Raw genomic sequence first — 21,363 nt, forward strand, 5'->3', positions numbered from 1 at the left:
ACTATCATAGCACTGACAACGTTCATCATGATAAAGGCAAATCACCAAAAATATCAACAGAAGGGAGTAGCTGTATAGATAACCAGGTTAAAACAGCAGCAAGGAAAAGACATATTTAAAGTTATCTGACAGAGCAACCGTTTTTACTTTAGTATAATTTTCCATCTAAATAATCCTAGGCTTCTTAGATGACTCAATGCACCATTGATTCTGAACCATACAGAACAAGGTCCCAGGTTGAACTCTGGTCTATACAGAACTAACTAATTTCAGCCATGATAATAGTGGGAGCACAACAAATATCTTCAATGTCCCTAGGCTAGGGGCAGGAAAGGAAACAAAACACTTCAATGCTCCCACTCCTGATTCCAACACAGTGACTTACACTGAAAGTGCCTATGCAAAAGTCACCTGAAGAAACGGTCAAGCTCATTCTCATGCTTAATTGCTGACATTCACTTGTCCTACATGAAAAACTAGTAAATGGAACAAGGTACAGAAGAACTGGAGGTGTATATTGATCTTTTAAACTTACACAAGTAACAATCTCAACATGATGTTACATCTCTTTTCCAATAAATATATGCAGCATCAGCATGACAGCTAAAGGGAAAACTGGAGAAAAGATTTGATATGCATCCCAAGTGGAAAAAAATTTATGGAGACTTTTAGAAGGCCTAAGAACAATGCTTATACACCCAAAAGCATTCAAAGATGTACTCAGCAGCAAAGAAGCGCTGCTCACTGTTTACTCTACTGACAGCTGCCCACAGACTTTTCATGAGCTTGTCAGCTGAAATTTCCTCTCATCCGGTGCTTGTTTCAATAGAGACCTATAGCTTCAATGAACCAGTCAAGGAACAGTGAGGGTCTTCAACCAGAATGAAGAATCCTCACTGAGACATGCAGAGTTTAAACCTGGAAGCATAAAGCAGGAAATATAAATGAGATTTAAATGAAATATAGAAAATGAAATAAAGATGGTATTAAGAGAGAGAGAGAGAAAGAAGAGACAGGCAGAAAGACAAAAAATTATTTTTGATTTATATATTTTTAAATCTGCAACATTAATTTTCTCCTGAAGGAATGAGAATCCACAATTGTACAATTAAATTTTCAGGGCCAGAGGGGTTGTTCATCAATAATTAATAATTACACCATTAAAAACTCACTGTTGAATGTACCAGCCTTCTGTCTGGAATTAGTGGGCAAGTATAGCAAATTCATGCCTTTGCAGTCATTTCAATGTTGAGCCCGTCCATAGGAGGACTGCAACAGCGCACCCTGTGGAGTAGTAGGTTATCTCTGATAATCACCTCTGGATTTCTGCATTTGACTGTGCATGTATATACCCCAGAAATTGCTATCAAATTTCCTTCTTAATAACAGCCAGCATTGATAGCCTCACCATTATTCTCACCACAAATTCCAGATGAATAAGAGAATTGTAAAGAGTGTGACTTAAAGGAAAAGTCTGATTAGGGTATGCGATCACTGTGTGATGTCCTGTGCTGCTGTTCTTGAATGAATTCAGCCAAGATAAATGGGTAGAAGGCCTATTAATTTGCCTACTAAAATCTGATGAACTTTATGGACATAAATCAACAAATACAACTAGCTAAGAGCCCTGCATCACATGTAGACAGTGTAATTGGTTCAGGATTGTGTTTATTCGTGAATAAAAGTTGAAAAGCCTTTTAGGAAAGGAATCATTCCCATTCATATTAGGCCAGTTCAGGTATTCTTCATTCAGATCATCTTCTTGGAGAGTGGCAAACCACCTAAATAGTATTTATATAATGGTGGTGATGAATCTTGGTGACTTTACAATTTTCACAGCATCAGACCAGACCCTGCTGCGAAGCATGCATCCCACCAATGAGAATTCCAAAGCACTCAGTTGCACAATTGCTAAGCTTTACAATGATAAAGTAATGCCACTCAGATGTAGATCTTTAGGGTGGAACTCCAACTTAAAAAGGTAATTCATTCCACTTTCTTAGATTTCGGTCACGAAGCACTTAGATCTTCAACAATGCTAACAGGTAATCAGCGATGTGGCGATGTACAAAGAAGTATCTCTCTTTCCTCCCCTCACTTCCCAATAGACAATTACCTGCACTCTCCATGGCAACAAGGACATAATTGACGCAAGGAGGCAAGAAACCTCCATTAAAGGATGGCAAAAGCACTCCAGGTCAGAAAAACAACTATAGGACAGTAAAAGAATGAGTTTTATACATATAGCCTTAACATTCAATTGCATCAGTTAGATTATCTACCTTTGATAGTCTGACATTTTTATTCATTTATTTAATCCACGTAACAAGCAAATTACACCTCAGTGGTACAGAAAACAGAATTGAAATCACTACATTTTAAAGGCAACTATAGAGCACACAAGCACTGAAGCATTTGCCATCCTGACCTGCCAGAACAAAACAACAATGACTTGCAAAAAGATACAGATTTTCAATTCAGTTGCTTGCAAATAAGAATCAAGAGAAACCATTTCCAGATCAGCTTAAAATTTATAACTTAGTTATTTTAGAGCTTTTTTCTTCTCCTGAACAATTCTAAGTCCTGAGGGTAGATTATATCCCCAATGACCCAGAAATCTTACCTCTTCACATGATAAGTTTAGTAACAACTTGAACTGTAAGCCGCATAAAGAGATGTTAGGACAGATAACCAAAGTCTTAATTAAGGAGATAGATATTGAGAAGTATCTTAAAAAGGAGAGAGAGGTTGTGAGGCAGAGAATTACAGGGGGCAAAACAGCTGAGGCACAGCCAAAGATAAAGCAATGCAAGTCAGGAATGCGCAAAAGGCCAGAACTGGAGGAGCACAGAGATCTTAAAAGGGTTGTAGGGCCAATGAAAGTTACAGAAATAGGGAGGGGCGAGGCCATGGAGGGATTCGAAAACATAGGATGAGAATTTTTTTTAAAAAGAGGTGTCACCAGACTGGGTATCAAGGCCAGCAAGCACAGGGGTAAACGGAACTGGATGCGAGTTAGGATACAGCAGCAGAGTTTTGGATGGGCTTAAATTTACGGAGGCTGCAATATAGGAGGTTGGCTAAGGGACAGTGGAATAGTCTAGTCTAGATGCAACAAAGGCGTGGGTAAGGGTTTCAGCAACATATGAGCTGAAGCAAGGACAGTGACGTATGGTGTTATGGAGATGGAAGCGGGTGGTCCTGGTGACTGAGTGGACATGAGTCAGAAGTTCAGCTCAGGGTCAAAAGGGACACATAGTTTACAAACATTCAAATGTATAATTAGCATGCCTTTAAAATTTCCCAAAGCACTTCACAGGAGCATTTATAAAGAAAAATCTGACACCAAACCAGGTAAGGTGATATTCAGGCCAAAATGACCAAAAAGCGTGATAAAAGAGGTAGGTTTTAAGGAGCATCGCAAAGGAATAAAGAATGGTTTAGGGTAGGAATTCTTGAACTTAGGGCCTAGGCAGCCAAAGGCACAGACACCAGCGGTGAGCTAATTAAAATCATGGACATACAAGAGGTCAGAATTAGAGAAGAACAGGCGTCACAGATGGTTATGGAGCTAGAGGAGTTTACAGAGACAGAGGGGGGTGAAGCCATAGAGGGATTTAAAAGCAAGGATGAAAATTTTAAAAACAAAACATTGCTTAAGTGGGAGTCCATGTTGGTCAGCAAACACAGGGATGTTTGTTGAACAGGATTTGGTGCGAGTAAGGACACAGGCAGCAGAGTATTGGATGGCCTCAAGTTTACAGCGGGTAGAATGTGGAAGGAATGCCAGGACTGCATTGGCATAGTCAAGTCCATCAATAACAAAGGCACGGATGAGTGTTTCAGCAGCAGTGATGGCGTGTAAATGTGGATATACATCAGTGCTACATAAAAAAGTGCAAGAATCAAACACTTTAGTCAAGTTTTAAATCAGATTTAAGATGGCTGTCAAAACAACAAAAGGCAACATGAGAAAACTTTTTTTTTAAACTCAGCGAGTGATTAGAAGCTGGAGTGCACTGCCTGAGAGGATGGTGCAGGCAGATTCAATTGCGGCTTTTTAAAGAGAATCAATAATCACCTGAAGAGGAAAAACGTGCAGGGTTACTGGGAAAGGCTAGGGTGCGTGGAAAAGAGTGGGACTAGCTGAATTAAATTGCTCTTGCAAAGAGCCAGCACAGTCTGAATGCCCTCATTGTGTTGTAACCATTCTGTGATTCTAGAAGTGTGCAGCCAAACAAGGTTGATCAGCAAGAATATGATTTTGTGTCTGCACCATTTCCAGTCAGTGCCTGTCAGCTCTGGTTTTAGATAGTGATCATAGGTATCCAGCTGACACAGAGCATTGGGTATCTGCAAGCAAATCAATGAAGCCATCGACAGCTGCAATCAGTGAACCAATCTGCTTCCTTTGTTACTTTCCATGACTTGACCCTTCCCTTTCTCTGTAATCTCCTCCAGCCCCACAACCCTCATATCTGTGCTTCTCTAATTTGAGCCTCTTCAACATCCATAAGTCTAATCGCTACAGCATTGGTGGCTGTGCCTTCAACTGCCTCAGCCCTAAACACTGCAATTCTCTCCCTAAACCGCTTTGACATTCTACCTCACTTTCCTCCTTTAGGACACTCCTTAAAGCCTACCATTTTTTACCAAGCTTTTGATCATTGCCCTAATATCTCCTACGTGGCTCAGTGTCATATTTTGTTTGCTAATGCTCCTGTGAAACACCTTGGGACATGTTATTACAATGAAGGTACTACACAAATGCATGCTACTGTAATGAAACAAAATTTGTGACAGGAGTAGAATTCACCTTAGCTTTTCCGAGCTATTCATAACCAAATGGCAAACACAGTATGGAGATACTGAGATGACAGCACAATTTTCATGCTGCTGAATGTGTATCTTGCACATGCATTGGTTTAAAATTCACTGAAAAAATTTTAAATGGCTGATGAGAGATATGAGCCTATGCGAAAGGCCTAGAGCAGTTCTTTGAAGAAGCCATATTTTGTGTGCAATTCAGTAATTAATTAAACAACTTATAGTGGCACTTGCAATTAGTTTACCAAATAATGTGAGACAGATGGGAAAGAGGAAAAAAAGAGGTAAAGAGATTGACAACAATGGCCCAGTAATTATAAATCAGAAAAGGCAGAGATTTCAGAGATACTGTTCATAATTTTCCAATCCTCCCTAGGTACAGGGTTGGTGCCAGAAAATTGGAGAAATGCAAGTAATACACAACCTTGTACAAAAAAGGGAGAAGGATAAGCCTGGCAACTACAAGTCAGTCAGTTTAATGTCAGTAGTGGGAAGCTTTTTAGAAGCAACAGAAAAATAATCGTCACTTAGAAAAGCACAGACTAATAAAGAAAATCCAGCATGGATTTATTAGGGGCAAATCATGCTGGACTAACTTGATTGAATTTTTTGATGAGATAACAGGGAGGGTGATTAGGGCCGTGCAGTTGCTGTTGTGTATATGGTCTTTCAAGAGATGTTTGATAAAGTACCACATATTAGTCTTGTTAGCAAAATGGAAGCCCATGGGATAAAAGGAAAAGAAGATACAAAACTGGCTAAGGAAGTTGAGATGATTGGCTGTTTTTCCGACTGGAGGGAGGTATATGGTGCTCCCATGGTTTAGTACCAGTGTATAAGTGTTTAATTTACTGCCACTTCTCTTCCAGGAATACCCACTTTGAAGAAGTTCTGCTCTACTCTGAGCAGATTTCAATTTGTCTCTTTTACCTTCTTCATCTTCATTGCTTTCTACTTCCCTTTTTGTGTTTAATCAGTTATCTACCAAACTTACTTCCACAGCCACATCTCTTTCCTCAGCAACTGTCTCCGGCTCTGACTGATTCCATGGGGATTCCAACTGAAATTCTACCCTTTGTGTATTGGATCCACCCACGATTACAGATATCTCCAAGACATTCAATGTTCCTCAAATCGCTGTTCTTGCTACATCCTGAGATTGAAATCCACATTAAACAACATATGAATTGTTGCCACAATCACCACATTGACATACTCAACTTCTGTTCAGCAGCACCAACCATCTCAAAATTGTCCTGCTCTGCAGTTTCATTTCATCCTTTGTCTCATCCATGATTTAACAAAAATAATTTTTCTTCTTTTCAGGTGTGAAGAATCAAAAACTTCAACAACTCATGGGCAGCAATGTCCATCCAGATCCTTCTTCCCCTTCACTTCCTTTTGACCTCAATCCTTCTTCTAATGTCACCCCTTGACATGTATTCACAATACCCTCTGCCCTCTCCCTCTCTGACCCTGTACCACTTGTTCTCAGCAAAAGCATCAAGCTTCATCCCCTTGCTCTCTCACCTCAATGAATTTCGAACTTGGCACAACATTTCTTCCGTCGCTTATACCTTCACACCAACTTCTTTGGTCAGAAGTCTTCTCCCTGCATAGCAGATCCTTTTACCCATCTCCAATATTCTCCCTCCACCTGGAACCCCTTCCTTGATCTTTTCATTGAGAACTGCCGGCATGACAGTGGCCATCTTAATTTCTTTAGTCCCCTCACTCACTCTAACCTGTTTTCCTTTGAACTTGCTGCACTCTATTCTCTCAGGTCCAACCCTAACATTGTTCTCAAACCTGCTGACAAAAGTGGTACGGTTGTTGGCTGGCAAACCAACCTCTACCTTGCAGAGGCCGAATGCCAACTCTCAAACTTCCTCCTACCTCCCCCTGGATTATGACCCCAGTACTGAACGTCAAATCATTCACTTCATTTCCAGGACTTTCACTGGTTTTTCCTTCTGTGGAGATCTTCCCTCCATGGTCACCAACCTTTTGGTTCCCCAACCCCAACAGCCTGCTTCTAACTCCTTCCCAATATCCACAACAGGATTGTTTTGGTAGACTTATCCTGTTCCTGCCCATTGAATTGATTTCTTCCTAACAACCTATTTTTTTCTCCCCTTGTCCAGTCTCTTCCAACGCCTTCTGTCACTTTAACAGTTTCCAAGTTCCGGGATTTAATTGTCCCCTTTCCACTTGCTTGGAAGCTATTACATTTCTAACTTCTCCCAGTTCCAATGAAATGTCATCGAACTGAAATGCTAACTCTGTTTCTCTCTCCACAGATGCTGCCAGACCTGCTGAGTATTTCCAGCACTTGGTTTTTATTTCAGATTTCCAGCATCTGGAATATTTTGCTTTTGTAAGGTTAAGAGAAGATTTGATTGAGGCCCTTAAAATCATGAAAGGTTTAAATAGAATAAGTAAAGGGAAGCTGTTTCCAATAATTGAAGGGCTGATAATCAGAGGTCATTGTGATTGGCAAAGTGATTAGTAAAAGAACGCGAGACATGAGGAAAAACATTTTACATGCCTAGTCAGGATTTGAAATGTACTGCCTAATAGGGTGGTGGAAACAGTTTCATTAGAAGTTTTCAAAAGGGAATTGGATAAATACTTGAAGAGAAAAAAATCTGGGATATGGGGAAAGAGTGAGAGTGGCATTGCTCTTCGAAAGACCCAGCACATACTCTGTGAGCCAAATGGCTGTTTTCTGTCCTGTGATTCTCAGTGATAAGAGAGAGATCCTCTTGCATAATGGTTGAGTTTCGACTTGTCACACCACTACATATGACAGGACAATCAATTAAAGCTCCATAAGTATTATGTTGAACATACATGAGCCTTACTGACACTACAAACAGAATGAGAATCTTAAGATTGATAAGACAGCTTCAAATGCATAAGACAAGCTCATGAAAAATGAGATTCAAACTCCAAATAACCGATCAAACATCTTTATTTTCCCAGTCAACTTTCAGAAACTACACAACCACTCAACAATCCCCAATTCTCAGGAAGCCAACAATCAATCAGTTACAACGGGAACACTTACCAAAGTAGCTGAGACCTCAAGAAGGTAAAGACTTGAAATCTGTACTGCTGAGATGTCACAATCCAAAAGAATCAGATTCATCATCATGGAACCACTAACCAAAATCCTTTGCACTTTAATGCTGTAAGCTTTTAAAATGGGTATTTCCCATAATGCTAGGTTATCAACCCATCTAAAACAATGCGACCTGTCAGCTGATCAACATTATTTGCCTTTAAATAGAATTAAGAATGATTTTGATACTCAGACACATGTTTTGATTTCACCTTTTTCCTCCTTTGGTCTTATGAGCAATTTGCCTGCCCCTTTTGTTCAATTCCCCTCTCTTGTCTCAGACTCAAAATCACAGCCAGACAATTTCTCATATTCTTGCTACTGCCTGCAATGTGGATAAAATAGGCCAAGGTCTCAATTAAATTTTCAACAACAATGCTATTTTCGGATATCCTAAACAAATGTAAGCCTTGTTGTGGAGTAACAAACTATTTTCCTCCTCTCCAGAAGATATCTCACCTAGCAGCCCAGCAGGATGCTATTTTCATTGTATATACAAAATAAAAGAATAAACTATCATGTAATGCTGCAATCCAAACCCACAATGACTATAGTAATGTAAATGTATACCTCAGGACATATCACTTCAATGTCAACTGCTCTGTAATTTCTTCAACTCCATTGAGCAGCTGAACTCATTGGCAAAATAAAAACACCAGAGCACTAAGAATTAGGAGGCCCCCCTTCAGTATGGGTATTAAGTGTTAAATAACCCCCCACAAGATAATCTGTGCCATATCTGCACTGAAAAGTGATGAAACAACTTTAAGGTGGTGGACAGAAGAAAAATTAGCAGCTTAGTTAAGCACCCACAATTTTTTTTGATCAATATCCATCACAATAAAAGGCAAACATTTAACTACAGAAAGAAAACTTGAAAAGTATATCATGCACAAAATATACTAACCATAAGCGGTCAAACCATCTGTAGAACTTTTATTTGTGGATGTGGAAATAATTGGAAGGCCATCTTGAAGTAATGCAGCAAGTTCCTTGTATCCTTCATTCAGCAACGCATTGTAGAAAGATATGACAGCATAATTATCCTTTTCAAGGATTATACTTAGAAGTGAAGCAGCCCGTTCTTTCTGTGTAGCCTGGAAAAAAAAATCATAACTGAGGATTCATCTTCCAGCAAAACACATTTTAAAATGCATCCCAGGATATCAGCATTGCAAGCAAGATAAGCATTTATTATCCATCCCTCGTTGCCCATCAGAAAGTGGTGGTGGGTCACCTTCAATACTTGTGGTGAAGGTATTCCCAACAATGCTATAAGGTAGGGACTTCCAGGAAGTTGACTCAGCAAAGAATGAAGGAATGGTGATAGGCGTCCAAGTTGATGTGTGATTTGGTGGGGTGCTTGGAGGTGATTTCTTTTTATAATTCATTCATGGGATGTGGGCATCAATGGCAAGGCCAGAATTTATTACCCATCACGAATTGCCCTCGAAGGTGTGTCCTTCAAGGTGGGAGGTGTGTGTTTAAGATGGTGGATGGACTGCCAATCTTTGGTGCTATCAGCCCATAACAAATCGAGGTGACTTCATTGTTTGAAGAGATCTTAAGTGTCACAATTTTCATAGGAAAAAATAATTTATGCATGAAAATTAACTCCTAACTGAACATTATGAACATCTTGCAACTAAGGCCAAGATCTTCTGGTCTCCAGATAGTCAGAGGCCAAAACTATCCTGGAGGATGCTCCACGGGGCCTCTTGAAAGTCCCAATGCAAGGACTCCACGGAAATTGCCTGGGATGTTTCAACTTTCGATGGGCAATTCCCCTGCTTCCCGGGACACACTGAAAAAGTCCCCAACTCATTACAGTCAGAGACTTCAAAGGGTTCCGATTTGCTTACCTAGATAGTTACCCAGGAAATATTAGATACAAAAACACCATGTCTAATGCCTGGGTGACTGTACAAATGACCCCCTGGCCCCGACTCTCCACTGAGCCCACCCGGCTCCCAACCCAAGTCTCCAACACCAACCCTAACACTCTGACTTGCCCACCGCCACCAACACCCTCCCCACCGACCCTCCGACTCTACTGCTGACCTTCCAACTCTACCCCAAGCCAACCTGACCTCTCTACCACCACACCCAACTACCACTCTGTCACCCTGCCCGCAAACCTCACTCATTCACTAAAACATTGAAAAGCTATTAAATGTCCCAAAGCTTTTCAGCGTGTTCATGAATGAAGAGTTACCAAACTACAGCAACTAGTGCCATAAAAAAGGGGACATGGCTTGGCTTTCTCTGATGATCCTGCACTACGGAGGAGGACAGGTACGCTCCACATTTCCAAAGCAGCCTGGTTTTGAAGTCCGGGTCAGAAATGTGGCGTTCCATCTTAGTGCAAAAAAAACAGGAGCGGAGTGGCAATCCGACGGTGATTGTCACTCGTTGGAAAATTCGGCCCTAACTTTTTATAAGTAAATCTCAACGTACATTAGCAACAAAAATATATTATATCACACCCAAATGTGTTATTAAAATTTTTTTCTATGGCATGTTGGCGTCTCTGGCTAGACCAGCATTTATTGCCCATCTCTAATTGCCCTTGAGGTGAGCTGCTTTATTGAACCACTGCAGTGGGTGTAGGTACACTCTCAGTGATGTTAAGGAGGGAGTTCCAGGATTTTGACCCCAACAGTGAAAGAACACCAATATATTTCCAAGTCAGAATGGTGAGTGGCTTGGAGGGGAACTTGCAGGTGGTGGTGTTCCATGCTTCTGCTGCCTTGTCCTTCTAGATGGGAGCAGTTGTGGGTTTGGAAGATGCTGTCTAAACTTGGTGAGTTCCTGCAGTGCATCTTGTAGATAGTACACACTGCAGCCACTGTGTGTCAGTGGTGGAGGGTGAATGTTTGTGGATGGGGTGCCAGTCAAGCGGGCTGCCTTGTCCTGGATGGTGTTGAGCTTCTTGAGTGTTGTTGGAACTGCACTCATCCAGGCAAGTGGAGATTATTCCATCACACTCCTGACTTGTGCCTTGTAGATGATCACAGGCTCGGGGAAGTCAGGAAGTGAGTTACTCGTCACAGGATTCCTAGTCCGACTGACTCTTGTAGCCACAGTATTTATATGGCTAGTCCAGTTCAGTTTCTGGTCAATGGTAACTCCCAGAATGTTGGTAGTGGGGGATTCAGCAATGGTAATGCTATTGAATATCATGGGGCGATGGTTAGATTCTCTCTTGTCGGAGATGGTCATTGCCTGGCACCTGTGTGCACACGGATGTTACTTGCCTGGATATTATACAGGTCTTGCTGCATTTAGACATGGACTGCTTCAGTGTCTGAGGAGTCGCAAATGGTGCTGGACATTGTACAGTCATCAGCGAACATCCCCACTTCTGACCTTATGATGGAAGGAAGGTCATTGATGAAGCAGCTGAATATGGTCGGGCCTAGGACACTATCCTGAGGAACTCCTGCAGTGATGTACTGGAACTGAGATGACTGTCCTCCAACAACCACAACCATCTTCTTTTGTTCCAACCAACCAAGAGTTTCTCCCCCGATTCCCATTGACTCCAGTTTTTCTAGGGGTCCTTCATGCCTTATTCAGTTAAATGCTGCCTTGATATCAAGGGCAGTCACTCTCGCCTCACCTCTGAAGTTCAGCTCTTACGTCCATGTTTGAACCAAGGCTGCAATGAGGTCAGGAGCTGAATGGCCCTGGTGGAACCCAAACTGAGCGTCAGTGAGCAGTTTATTGCTAAGCAAGGGCTGCTTGATAGCATTGTTGATGACCCCTTCCATCACTTTACTGATGATCAGGAGTAGACTGATGGGGTGGTAATCGGCGCAGGTTGGATTCGTCCTTTTTTTTGTGTACAGGACATACCTGGGTAATTTTCCACATTGCTGGGTAGATGCCAGTGTTGTATCTGCACTGGAGCAGCTTGGCGAGGGGTGCGGCAAGTTCTGGAGCACAAGTCTTCAGTACTATTATCGGAATATTGTCAAGGCCCATCGCCTTTGCAGTATCCAGTTCAACCGTTTCTTGATATCACATGGAGTGAATCGAATTGATTGAAAACTGGCATCTGTGATGCTGGGGACCCCTGGAGGAGGCAGAGGTGGATCATCCATTGGGCACTTTTGGGTGAATATTGTTGCAAATGCTTCAGCCTTATCTTTTGCACTGATGTGCTGGGCTCCCCCATCTCTGAGGATGGGGATATTTGTGGATCCTCCAGTGAGTTGTTTGATTGTCCGCTATCTTTCATGCCTGGATGTGGCAAGAGTGCAGAGCTTAGATCTGATCCGTTGGTTGTGGGATTGCTTAGCTCTGTCAATCGCATGCTGCTTGGCATGCATGTAGACCTGAGCTGTAGCTTCACCACGTTAACACCTCATTTTTAGGTATGCCTGGTGCTGCTCCTGGAATGCCCTCCTGCACCCTTCATTGAGCAGGATTGAACCCCTAGCTTGATGGTAACAGTAGAATTGGGGATATACTGGGCCAAAAGGTTACAGATTGTGGTTGAGTACAATTCTGCTGCTGCTGATGGCCCACAGTGCCTCATGGATGCCCAGTTTTGAGTTGCTAGATCTGTTCAAAATCTATCCCACTTAGCACAGTGGTAGTGCCATACAACATGATGGTGGGTATCCTCAATGTAAAGACAGGGCTTTGTCTCCACAAGGACTGTGCAGAGGTCACTACCGCCGATACTGTCATGGGCAGATGTATCTGCAGCAGGCAGATTGGAAAGGATGAGGTCAAGTGTGTTTTTCCCTCTTGGTGGTACCCTTATCACCTGCTCAGACCCAGTCTAGCAGCTATGTCCTTTAGGACTCGGCCAACTCAATCTGTAGTGGTGCTACTAAGCCACTCTTGGTGACGGAGATAGAAGTCCACCAGTGCTTCCTCTAAGTGGTGCTGATTCTTCAGCTGAGCGGGTGGGCGGGTGGTACATGATAATCAGCAGGAGGTTTCCTTGCCCATGTTTAACCTGATGCCATGAGACTTCATGGGATCTGAAGTCGATGTCGAGGACTCCCCAGGCAACTCCATCCTGACTGTATACCACTGTGCCACCGCCACCTCTGCTGGATCTGTCCTGCTGGTGGGACAGGACATACCCAGGGATGGTGATGGTGGTATCTGGGACATTATCTGTAAGATATGATTCCGTGACTACAACTATGTCAGGCTGTTTATGGCTTGACTAGTCTGTGGGACAGCTCTCCCAATTTTGGCATAAGCCCCTAAATGTTAGTGAGGAGGACTGAGTTTGCCATTGTCTTTTCCTGTGCTTAAGTTGATGCCAGGTGGTCCGTCCAGTTTCATTCCTCTGGTTTCATTCCTTATAGACTTTGCAGCTGTTTTGATACAAGTGACTGGCTTGGTAGGCCATTTCAGAGGGCATTTAAGAGTCAACCATATTGCTGTGGGCCTTGAGTCACATGTGGGCCAGACCAGGGAAGGACGGCAGATTTCCTTCCCTAACGGGCATTAGTGAACCAGATAGATTTTTATGACAATTGACAATAGTTTCATGGTCATCATTAGACTTTAATCCAGATTTTTATGGATTGAATTCAAATTCCACATGGTGGGATTCAAACCCGGGTCCCCAGAGCATTACCCTGGGACCCTGGATTAGAGGTCCAATGATAATACCACTATGCCACTGCTTCCCCCACATTAATGCCAAAATGTGTTGTGCTAATATTAACACCAGTGTGTAAAAAATAGTACAATCTATTGGATTGACTAATTAGTGATGACATATGATTTATTTCCTTGGTGCTGGCACACAGAAAAAAATCTTAATTTTTTTCTGTGTGCCAGCACCAAGGAAATAAATCAATTTGATAGCATAGCATAGTGACTGCACATGAGCTTTAGCGCAAGTGTAGATAAACGCTAAACACGCCGATAAGCAACCCTGCCATGCACATTATTAACAACGCCTGGCTATAGTCAGTCACCTGACTTTTAACCTTCTGTTCATCATCTAGACTTAGAACCTCTTCACTTATTAGATGGTCCATAATGTACGAGGTCTTGATATCTTGCTCAAGTGCAGAGCGATTTTGTAACAAACAACTGCGGGCTCGTTCCTCCATGATAACAATGGTTTCCACCTGAAGCAGCCTTATTATATCCCTAAAAATAAAAAGAGAGAAATATTGTAGTAGCACAGAAAATATTTAAAAATCGTCAACATTAATATGAAGTTGACAGCAAGTAACAAATGTATTATCTGTTCACAAGGTTGGGCCCATTATGTTAGAAACATAGGAGGAGTAGGCCATTCAGCCCCTCAAGCCTATTCTGCCTTTCAACTAGATCATGGCTGACCTTCTACCTCAATGCCATTTTCCCATACTATCCCCATATCCCTTGATGTCTTTAATACCTAGATATCTATCAATCTCGGTCATGAATATGCTCAATGGCTGAGCCTCCATAGCTCTCTGGGGTAGAGAATTCCAAAGATTCACCACCCTCCCTGTGAAGAAATTCCTCCACATCTCAATCCTAAATAGCCTCTCTCTTATTCTGAGACTGTGTCCCTTGGTTCCAGATCCCCACAGCCATGGGAAACATCCTTCCTACATCCAGCCTGCTGAGCCTTACAAGAATTTTGTATGCTTCATTGAGGTCACCTCTCATTCTTCTAAACTACAGAGAATACAGGCCCAGTCTCCCCTCGTAGGGATCAGTCTGGTGAACATTCGTTGCACTCCTTCTATGGCAAGTATTTCCTTCCTTAGGTAAGGAGACCAAAACTGTACATAATAATCAATTATTAAACTTTCATGTTTCAAGTTGAGGTTATTATCTGAAAATTAGCCAACAATCATTAGCAGATCTTTGGATCATTGCATTTCTTTTTTACTTTTGGAATGAAGTAAAATAAACTTTAGCACTTCCTCACTGTGTTTTACACTCTGCCCAATTTTAATAATCTGGTCATGTGACTTACTAACTTTAATGCTGTAACTTTATTTGAATGTTATTCCCTTGCCCTCAATAAAATTTTCTGTCGTTGACCAAAAACATTCAGTTGAAGAAAGGTTTTGCTCCCTAGCGCAGTCACAGAATTAAAATGCATTTCAAAAATTCAAGTCTTCTGTACTAGCATTGTTCAATTTAAAATGTTATGAAGTGAAAATGTCTGCAATGGCACTTCAGTTTCTTTCAGTGATGGTAATAAACATGCTATTTACTATTTATCTCCTCTGTTCCTATGCTGCACACTATTTTATAGCGGAGAGAGCAATCTGGCCATTTTCCGGCTCCTTAGCCAGTAACGGATACAACAGTAAGGAGGGAAATGACTTGCCTTCTAATTTTCCCTTGCACATGCCACCCTCCATGCCTTACCTTGAATGGCAACAATAGGAATTCATTGTATGGTAAGATTACAGAGGTAGCCCACGCCTAACACAGAGCAGCATGGCACATCAATATTGTAATGTGCTACACATGTTACTTTTCCCACTAATTTGATATTCAATTTGTCACCAGTGTTCGTTACTACACTACATTTCAATACAAAAAGGGAAGGACTTGTCTTTCAAAATCTCAGGATATTTTTACGCATCTCAAACTAAGTATTTTTTGAAATGTAGTCACTGTTGTAATGATAAGTATAGCCAAGGTTCCACAAACATCAATGTGATAAATTACCAGATAATTTGTGTTTAGCAATGCTGAATTCAGTACACCAGGAGAACTGCCCCCCACCCTCCTCCCATCTTCAAATAGTTCCTTTGGATTTGTCTGGCCGAACAGGCTAAGGGGGCCTAATTTACCCCATCTGAAAGATAACTCCTTTGACAGTACAGCATTTCTTCAGTATTGTGCTAAAGTGCAAACATACGCGAGTCTCCAGAATAAGGCATGAATCCACAATATTCTGACTCAAAGATGAGTGTTACCACTAAGCACCCAAACGTAATACTGTTAGGAACAATGTATAACTTCAATTTATATTTGCGTGTTAAGAAATGCGGAACATGGTTTCAGTTTCATTTAGTTTTTTTGTGAGCTTGGTGCAAGGAGGTCTGGAGGGATCTCCTGGCAAAAGAGTCAGGTTTTCTGAAGGCAGGAATTCTAAGCTCTCTGATAAGAAATACTGCAAGGCTGTTGGGGACTGAGTTTAGGGAATTCATGTGTTTGCTCTGCAGTTGAAGTAATAGTCAGATTAGAATGCAGTTTTGGGTGTCTCAGGGAGGGGTACCAGCTGCAGAAAGAGCATCTAGTGAATGCTCAGGAATCTGCCAGAAGAAAAGCATTTGCAACTGGGTCAGCCCAAGCAAGGAGCCTTGGTATTAAGATAGTGGTAAATCTTCACTAGGTTTGTGTGTCTGTAAGGGTATTGCCAGGATAAAAAGAATAGTGTGAGTTTGAATCATTTTCCTGCATTTATATTGAGATCTTTCCAAACTTTTTGTCTGGTGTAATATAATTAATTTTTCCTTGTTTAATAAATGTTTTATTCTTTATGTTAAAAGCTCATCAATAAACTCCTGTGAATTTGTTCTGTATCTTTTCTCCACAGTTTCTAAGAAACAAGGTTAGGATCTATTAGGCCAGGCTTCACCCCAGGATGTGACTTGTCCAGTGTCGTAACAATACTAAAACATTAAACAAAAGTGAAGAGCGCACTCAGTAGAGCACATACCTCCACCACGCTGTGTTAACCCAACGTTATTACATATAGGCAGCTCTTCCTTAAGGCTTGTTCCCTGCCTGGTTGATGCTCTGTACCTACAAAGCTGAAAAAATTTGCCTTTTCATTAAGAGCTTCCATCTCACTGGGGTGGTGGCAAGCCAAACCACATCCAAAAACCTGCTCTGAAAACTCTGCTCATATTTTGACAGCAAATGCCACAACAGCAGATAAGACAATCCACAACATTCTAAAATACTCATCAACATTCTAAATAAAACAACCTATAAAATTCTAAAAAAATCAATTCACCCCATCTCCTAATGTTAACAGATCCTTTAAAAATTCCAGGATCCAGATCGTTACCAAAAACAAATGAGTTCTTTCTTGGGCCATACCTTGTGTACCAAGTTTCATTGAAATCTGTCTATGAGATATATTGTTTACAAACAGACCAACAAACTGGGTAAAAACATCACCTCGGCCCACCTTCAATGGTGGAGGGAAATAAACAATGTTGTGATACAATTCAATGGAACATTTGCATGCTCTACAACAGAGTTCTAGTAAGCTGTCTTCTGCCACATTACACCATAAGCTAAGCTTTTGCCCTCGGTCACGCTAAATATAAAAATATTTTAAAAAATTATATTTTTCTTGAATTTAATCCGGGGAAAATGTCAAAAACCAGAAGTACGCTTTTGGCATACATTTCTTCTTCCTGACTTTCCACTTTTCAGGAGTAAGCTCCCAACACCATCCAACCACTTGTAATTGTGCAGCACAATCCAGGGCTGGGCTGCAGATCTCAAGTTACTTTTTGACACACTTAGAACACCTGGGTTGCCTTTATTATTTGTCAGATAGTGCAATGAAATACCTTAGCCACGGATGAGTCCCCAAAGTTCAATCATATATACAGGCTGTATTTCGACGTGAATGAGGATACATTAATGTACCTGCTTTTTAATTTCAGATCTAAATGGTCCAATGATCTCATCTACTGTTGGCATGTTAGGTCACTCATTTCATTGCTTTATACGCAGCAAGCACATCCACATATACATTGCGATTCCTAAATTTTGTTGCAGCTAACATTCACAATATGAGTATTGAGATGCAAGTTCATCTGCATTGTCAATTATATAAAATTTCTGACGGTTATTTTAGCTCTTTCTCAATTTTCTATGAGTGAAAGCAAGGATTTCCCGTGACAGACCACAAGAATTCAAGTCAAAGAATCATAGAATAGTTAAAGCTCAGAAGGCATCATCATGTCCTATCGTGTCCATGCTGGCTCTCCCAAGAAGCAATTCACATACTGCCACTTCCACCCTCTCCACACATCGCTGCACATTCCTCCTTTTCAGACATTTAGAAAATGTAGAAAATGTAGAAAAATTTACGGCAGAGGAGGCGGCCACTCTGCCCATCCTGTCTGCACCAGCAAAAAAAGCCAGCCTGCCTAATCCCATTTTCCAGCACTTGGTTTGTGGCCCTGGGTGTATGGAGCTTCAGGTGCATATCCAGACACCTTTTAAATGAGATCAGGGTTTCTGCCTCTACTACCCTTTTAGGCAGTGAGATCCAGACCCCGACCACCCTCTGAGTGAAAAGTGATTTCCTCATCTCCCCTCTAATCCTTCTACCAATCACTTTAAATCTATGCTCCCCCTGTTACTGACCTCTTGTTAAAGGAAATAGGCCCTTCCCATCCACTCTATGCAGGGCCCTCACAACCTTGTACACCTCAATCAAATCTCCCCTCAGCCTCCTCTGTTCCAAGGAAAACAACTTCAGCCTATCCAATCTTCGCGCATAGCTGCAATATTCCAGTCCTGGCAGCATCGTCTTAAATCTCTTCTGTACACTCTTTAGTGCAATTAGTCATTGCAGAGTTGCTTACATACTCTTCAGCTTACTGATGCATTAGAAATTGAGGACAATTTTTGCTATTTTCTTTCACTTTGAAGAAAAATTACTTGCATTTGTATAGCACCTTATATCATCAGGCTACACCCAAAGCACTTCACAACCAATAAATTACTTTTTCAAGTGCAGTCGTTGTTGTAATGTAGTCAAACTAAACTGTCAACTTGTACATAGCAAAGTTCTACAAACAGCATGAGGTTAATTTATTGATTTTTGGGAAGGAACATTTCCTATGTTGGATAAAAGTTTTGTATGAATGCCAGAGATCCAAGTGGAAAGGGTTAACCAGCACTACTGCAGCAGACCTGATTAATTCTCTAGAGACTTGTTAGTGTATTATTGCTTTTTAAAAAAAAATATTGTTAAAGTTTTACATAGAAAATAGGAGCAGGAGTAGGTCATTTGGCCCTTTAAGCCTGCTCTGCCATTAAATATGATCATGGCTGATCTTCTATCTTAATGCCATACTCCTGCTCTCTCCCCATACCCCTTGGTGCCTTTAGAATCCAGAAATCTATTTCCTCCTTAAATAAATTGTGACGTGGGCTCCACAGCCTTGTGGTAGAGAATTCATTCTCTGAGTGAAGAAGTTTCTCCTCATCTCAGTCCTAAATGGCCTACCCTGTCTCCTGAGACTATGACCCCTTGTTCTATACCCACCCCTTGTTCTATATCCACCCCCAGCCAGAGGAAACATCATCCCTGCATCCAGTTTGTCCATTCCTGTCAGAATTTTATATGTTTTAATGAGATCCCCTCTCATTCTTCTAAACTCCAGTGAATACAGGCCTAATCAGCCCAATCTCTCCTCATATGACCATCCTGCCGTAGTTTAACTAGTTTTAAACCACAATATTTTGAAACAGCTAATCAATATCAGGAACGATTAGAATGGAATCTGTAGAAACAATAGGAATAATATGGAAATGCCCTTTGAAACTGCCTGAGGTTAGCTGTATGACCAGAAAAGAATGACTTCTAGAGTTGAATGGCCATTGGAAAGGGAAAGCATAAGTCAGGTCTAAGGTAGGTGACGTTTACTAGTGTTGATCTCAAGGTCATCAATATCTGTTCACAGACTTGTGATAAAGTTCATGGGAAAAGAAAGAAACAAGAGGGACTTACAGCAGAGCTGTCACATAGCAATAAGAAAGGGTACAAATAGGTAGAGAGCCTTCATATAGACGGGGAACCTTGGGAAAAAAACCTCCTGAAGAAAGAAAGGATAGCCTCCGAAACAGGGATATTCACATTGATGCATTGTTGAGGCTGCCCCACAGCAGAAATGCAGCACAGTTTCCTCTTAACGCCATCATCATTTTCTTTTGTTGCTGCTACTTGAAGCCAATTATAAATACAATAAAGAACTTATGAGAAACTTCTTTACCCAGAGAACAGTTAGAATGCTCACAAAAGCCAGAAGTAATTGTTCTGCTACTCTAGTCTTGACCTGGAATGGAACAAACTTCTACTGTTATTCTATACTTTCGAAATTAGATTTCAGTTAAACTGGCCATGGAAGAACAACAGTTCAAGTGTACAGGAAATTACCAACCACCTTTCCCAAGCTTCAAATTTGGACACCATTAGAAAGTAGTGGTTAGGCGCGACACTATTTAGACCACATCACTGGCATGACATTAGCGCTCAATACAAATGTGGTTGCCACCAGCAAGGAGAGGGGATCTGGTGTTCCACTGGCGACAATGGGGAAGCTGACATAGTATTAGATCTTTCTGCCTTCCCAGTTACACGTTTCTGACAAAAATATCGTCTGCTTAGAAGGTATTCACTAACCTGGGGTCTTTCACACTTCCTGCTCCAGGGTCACATTGGATTACACCCCAATAACAACTTCTCCCTCATCTCTGTGGTAGTATTCACACCTCTGTCAGGGGATGAAGTGCCACCCAAGGTACTTAAACACATAATCCAGGCTGACATCCCCAGTGCAGTTCCCACAACAGTGACTATACATCAAAAAGTAGCTAACTTGTAAAGTGCTCTGAAAGGCTCTGGATAAATTGCAAATTCCTTCTCCATAGATCAGGAAATTAATCCCATCACTTTAAGCTTCACTGAAGACCCCAGGGCCTCACTGATTCTCCTCAGGAACAAACACACAGAGGATGAAACTTGGGAACAATAGCCTTGGCCGGCCCCGGGCTTCCTCTGAAACTTACCTCCGCGGGGATTCCCTGGACCAATATCGCGCCCACAGTGCGTCCCGGACCGCCCCTGAACCGCGGGGCTGCGCCCTCTTCACCCGGGGTCCAGCTCAGCTCAGCTCCCTCAGGCCGCTGCTTCCTGGTGTCTGCGTGCGCGCCCCGTCGTCGGGGCTGAGCTGCGTGCGCGCCCCTTGAGCAGGTTGGAAGCGCGCGCACCCTCCCCAGGCACTGTTAACTGCACCAGGGGCAGGCCGGGGTCTAGTTTAGCAGCTCTCCTGGAGCTGATCGAAATGCTGGGCAAGGCAGCCAGAAACTGCAGCACTCAGCTTGTCTTCCTCTCTCTCAGATGACTGAACTGCTCCCTCTCTCTCCAACATTTCATGCTTTATTTGCTGATCTTTACATTTTTTTTAAAAAAAAGTTGGGCTCCATTTGGCCTCAAATCGAGAAATGTGACTGGCTACATGACAGGCATGACAAAAATACACATATTATTGGGACATCTTCTGTGGTTTGGCTCACAATAAGTCAGAGAGAAGATGCACAGTTTTATCCCATATATCACAAACAACAACCTATATTTAAAATGATAATACAGCCCAAGGCACTTCACAGAAACATTATAAAGCAAAATTAGACACCGAGCTACTCAAGGTGATTTTAGG

General features: G+C 41.8%; 1 protein-coding gene across 10 annotated transcripts in view; it reads right to left on the minus strand.

Moving 5' to 3' along the window:
* Positions 1-20,841, minus strand: part of apaf1 (apoptotic peptidase activating factor 1) — a 215,259-nt gene extending 194,418 nt beyond the window's left edge. For all 10 annotated transcript variants that reach the window (XR_013578123.1, XR_013578124.1, XR_013578125.1 and 7 more), the window contains exons 1-3: positions 20,714-20,841; positions 13,906-14,083; positions 8,859-9,048 (exon numbers count right to left, since the gene is read on the minus strand). Coding sequence is in view for 6 of the 10 variants with exons in the window: in XM_078553441.1 (XP_078409567.1) it covers positions 8,859-9,048; positions 13,906-14,043 (328 nt within the window). In the remaining 4 variants the exon portion in view is untranslated. The remainder of the gene's footprint in view (positions 1-8,858; positions 9,049-13,905; positions 14,084-20,713) is intronic.
* Between the last annotated feature and the right edge of the window lie 522 nt (positions 20,842-21,363).

The sequence above is a fragment of the Cetorhinus maximus genome, chromosome 12 (assembly GCF_964194155.1).
Source record: "Cetorhinus maximus chromosome 12, sCetMax3.hap1.1, whole genome shotgun sequence".
NCBI lineage: Eukaryota > Metazoa > Chordata > Chondrichthyes > Lamniformes > Cetorhinidae > Cetorhinus > Cetorhinus maximus.